Source organism: Alligator sinensis, unplaced genomic scaffold (assembly GCF_000455745.1).
Source record: "Alligator sinensis unplaced genomic scaffold, ASM45574v1 scaffold545_1, whole genome shotgun sequence".
Taxonomy (NCBI): Eukaryota; Metazoa; Chordata; order Crocodylia; family Alligatoridae; genus Alligator; species Alligator sinensis.
In genome coordinates this window covers 289,363-291,706 of record NW_005842209.1, presented here as the reverse complement: position 1 = coordinate 291,706, position 2,344 = coordinate 289,363, and the positions used below count along the sequence as shown (strand labels likewise).

Here is a 2,344-nt window from a genome sequence, read left to right as displayed (position 1 = left end):
CCCCCTGCCATTAGAAGCTTTGGGGTGCTGGCCTGGAGGGGCACGTTTGAAAGAGTTTAGGGGGGCGATCACTGCAAGAGACACACAATGGAGAGCGGACCCAGGTCCTCTTCCACAGCACGGTCGCCTTCTGTGTTACACCTCCTGTAGCAGTGAGACAGAAGGGAAGCAGCAGCCGCCTGCACATGCGCAGTGGGCTTGTTTTTCACAAAGCTGGTCTTAAAGTGAGCTGGCAGTCTGCAGCCTCCCTGTCTTTGTACAGAGACCACAGAGCTGGGTAGCAGCTGAACAGCAGCTAGTGCTGTGACTTTTCCAGCAAGCCCAATGAAGCGTTTGTAGAGCAGACACTGGTCCTGCCTGCAAGCTTTTTTGCACGGCAGAGGCTTTGAACAGTGTCAGGTGAAGATCCCATTTTATATGAGATCTTGACTGATTTTGGGTTTTTTTTTCTTACAGTATATTTTTATAGACTTTGTTATAAAAAAAAAATGGTGCTGGGGAAGGTGAAGAGTTTGACAATAAGCTTTGACTGTCTCAATGACAGCAACGTCCCCGTCTATTCTAGCGGGGACACAGTCTCAGGAAGGGTCAGTTTAGAAGTTACTGGGGAAATTCGAGTGAAATCTCTTAAAATTCACGCAAGAGGACATGCAAAAGTGCGCTGGACTGAATCTAGAAATGCTGGATCCAACACTGCCTATACACAGAATTACACTGAAGAAGTAGAATATTTCAACCATAAGGACATCTTAATTGGGCACGAGAGAGGTAAGTTGTTGTTTTTTTCATTTTAATTCGGGAGTCAAAATCCTACAGTCATTTTTGATGCAAGCAGGCATGCACATCTTCGCATCCTCTTGGCTTGAACAGCCTTTGGAGGGGGGCTGGTTATTATATCCATTAAAAACCACAACATACAAGGATGTGAAAATGTACTACATCTCTTAAGGGCTGTAAGTTTTGATGATATGGGCATTGATGGTGGGTCAGATTGCATCTGCAAAGTGCCTGCAAAACAGGACTTTCTCCAACTACCTGCCTTTAACAGAGCTTCTTGCAGAGGCACTTCCAATTTATGATTATTTTAAGTGTGTCAGAAAAAAACAGTGCCATAGCTAGACATGAGCAGGGTTGTGTTCCGTATTGCACTGAGAACTGGGGGGCCAAGCCAGGTAGTTAATGCTTTTAAGTGACTTTTTTGTAACTTCTCATCAAATGCTGAGATGCAAGACAGAATCAGGCTTTTAGACGTCTATGGATATAACTCCTATTTTTCAAATCGATTATGCAAGGCCTTTCGAAGGATGGATAATTGTTGGCAGATAAAGGATTCCCTGTGGCTTATTTTGACATACACTCTCAGCACTCCACGTGTGGCTGCTTCTTCTCCTACCTCCCCCAGTAAGTTAATAAATCACCTGAATGTCTTTTATACGCCACATCTGTCAGAGAGGCAGGTATAAAGGTCTGCCTGCAAGCCTCCTTTGAGCCCCTGAAGTGTCCAACTGGAGCATCGTGCCTAAGTTGGGGAGTTCAGGGAAGCTGCATTTCATTGAAACCTGGTGTGCCAGCCACGTACAGTGCAAAATAGATTCCTATCAAATAATGGGGGGGAAGGGGGAATCAAGCCTTGGCAAGGGGGCAGCAGGTCTTCAGATGGCTAATCTATTGTTTGAATGGTGACATGGTAGAAGTATAGGGGACTCTTGGCTTGTTTTTCTGAAGTTTCCACCCTTTGTTAGAAGCGGTTCAATCCTGTTTGGGACCAGTCCTGGCGAGAGGGAGGGGGTGCGAGCTCTCCTCTCCGCAGATTGGTTACACGCGTCAGGTGGTGGCGATGACTTAATTCCTAGCACAAGAAAATAATGTTAAAACTGGTTATGTAATTTTATTTTTTCTCCCCCCCCCCCTTGTTCCCTTTCACTTATTCTGCATATATATAAATAAGTGCTGCAGAGACCAGTGCGGGAGCTGAGGGGGGGGTCCCCTTCCCCCCCCCCTTACAAAACCATCTCATTCAAGGGGAACTTAGGGGGTTGCGCTGGCAAAGGCTTTTGGAATAAATGGAAGGATTTTTTTTTTTTTTTTTAATATTCACAAAATGAGCGGGTTGCGAGGCCTGAAGTAAAATGATGGGGTCCCTCCCCAGACAGAGTTCGTGCCCTCTCTCTCCCCACCCCCTCTGCGGATGCCGGGCGGCAAGGGACCTGTGTCCCTCCCTCCACAGCCCATGGGATGACTGCAGGGAGCGACTCGGGGCGCCCCCCGGGACAGGGAGCGAACAAAGGGTCCGGTCGGTGGGTGGGTGCGCGGGTCGGCGGTGACGGCCGATGCGGCCACCGGG

General features: G+C 48.0%; 1 protein-coding gene across 3 annotated transcripts in view; it reads left to right on the top strand.

The window, feature by feature from the left end:
- The first annotated feature begins 35 nt into the window (after positions 1-35).
- The window catches only part of ARRDC3 (arrestin domain containing 3), a 15,237-nt gene continuing 12,928 nt past the window's right edge, over positions 36-2,344 (top strand). Inside the window, exon 1 of one of the 3 annotated variants that reach the window (XM_025207803.1) lies at positions 36-768. In XM_025207803.1, coding sequence (XP_025063588.1) covers positions 489-768 — 280 coding nt within the window. In that variant the 5' untranslated portion in view covers positions 36-488. The remainder of the gene's footprint in view (positions 769-2,344) is intronic. The other 2 variants (XM_006026797.3, XM_025207805.1) reach the window with 2 other exon arrangements.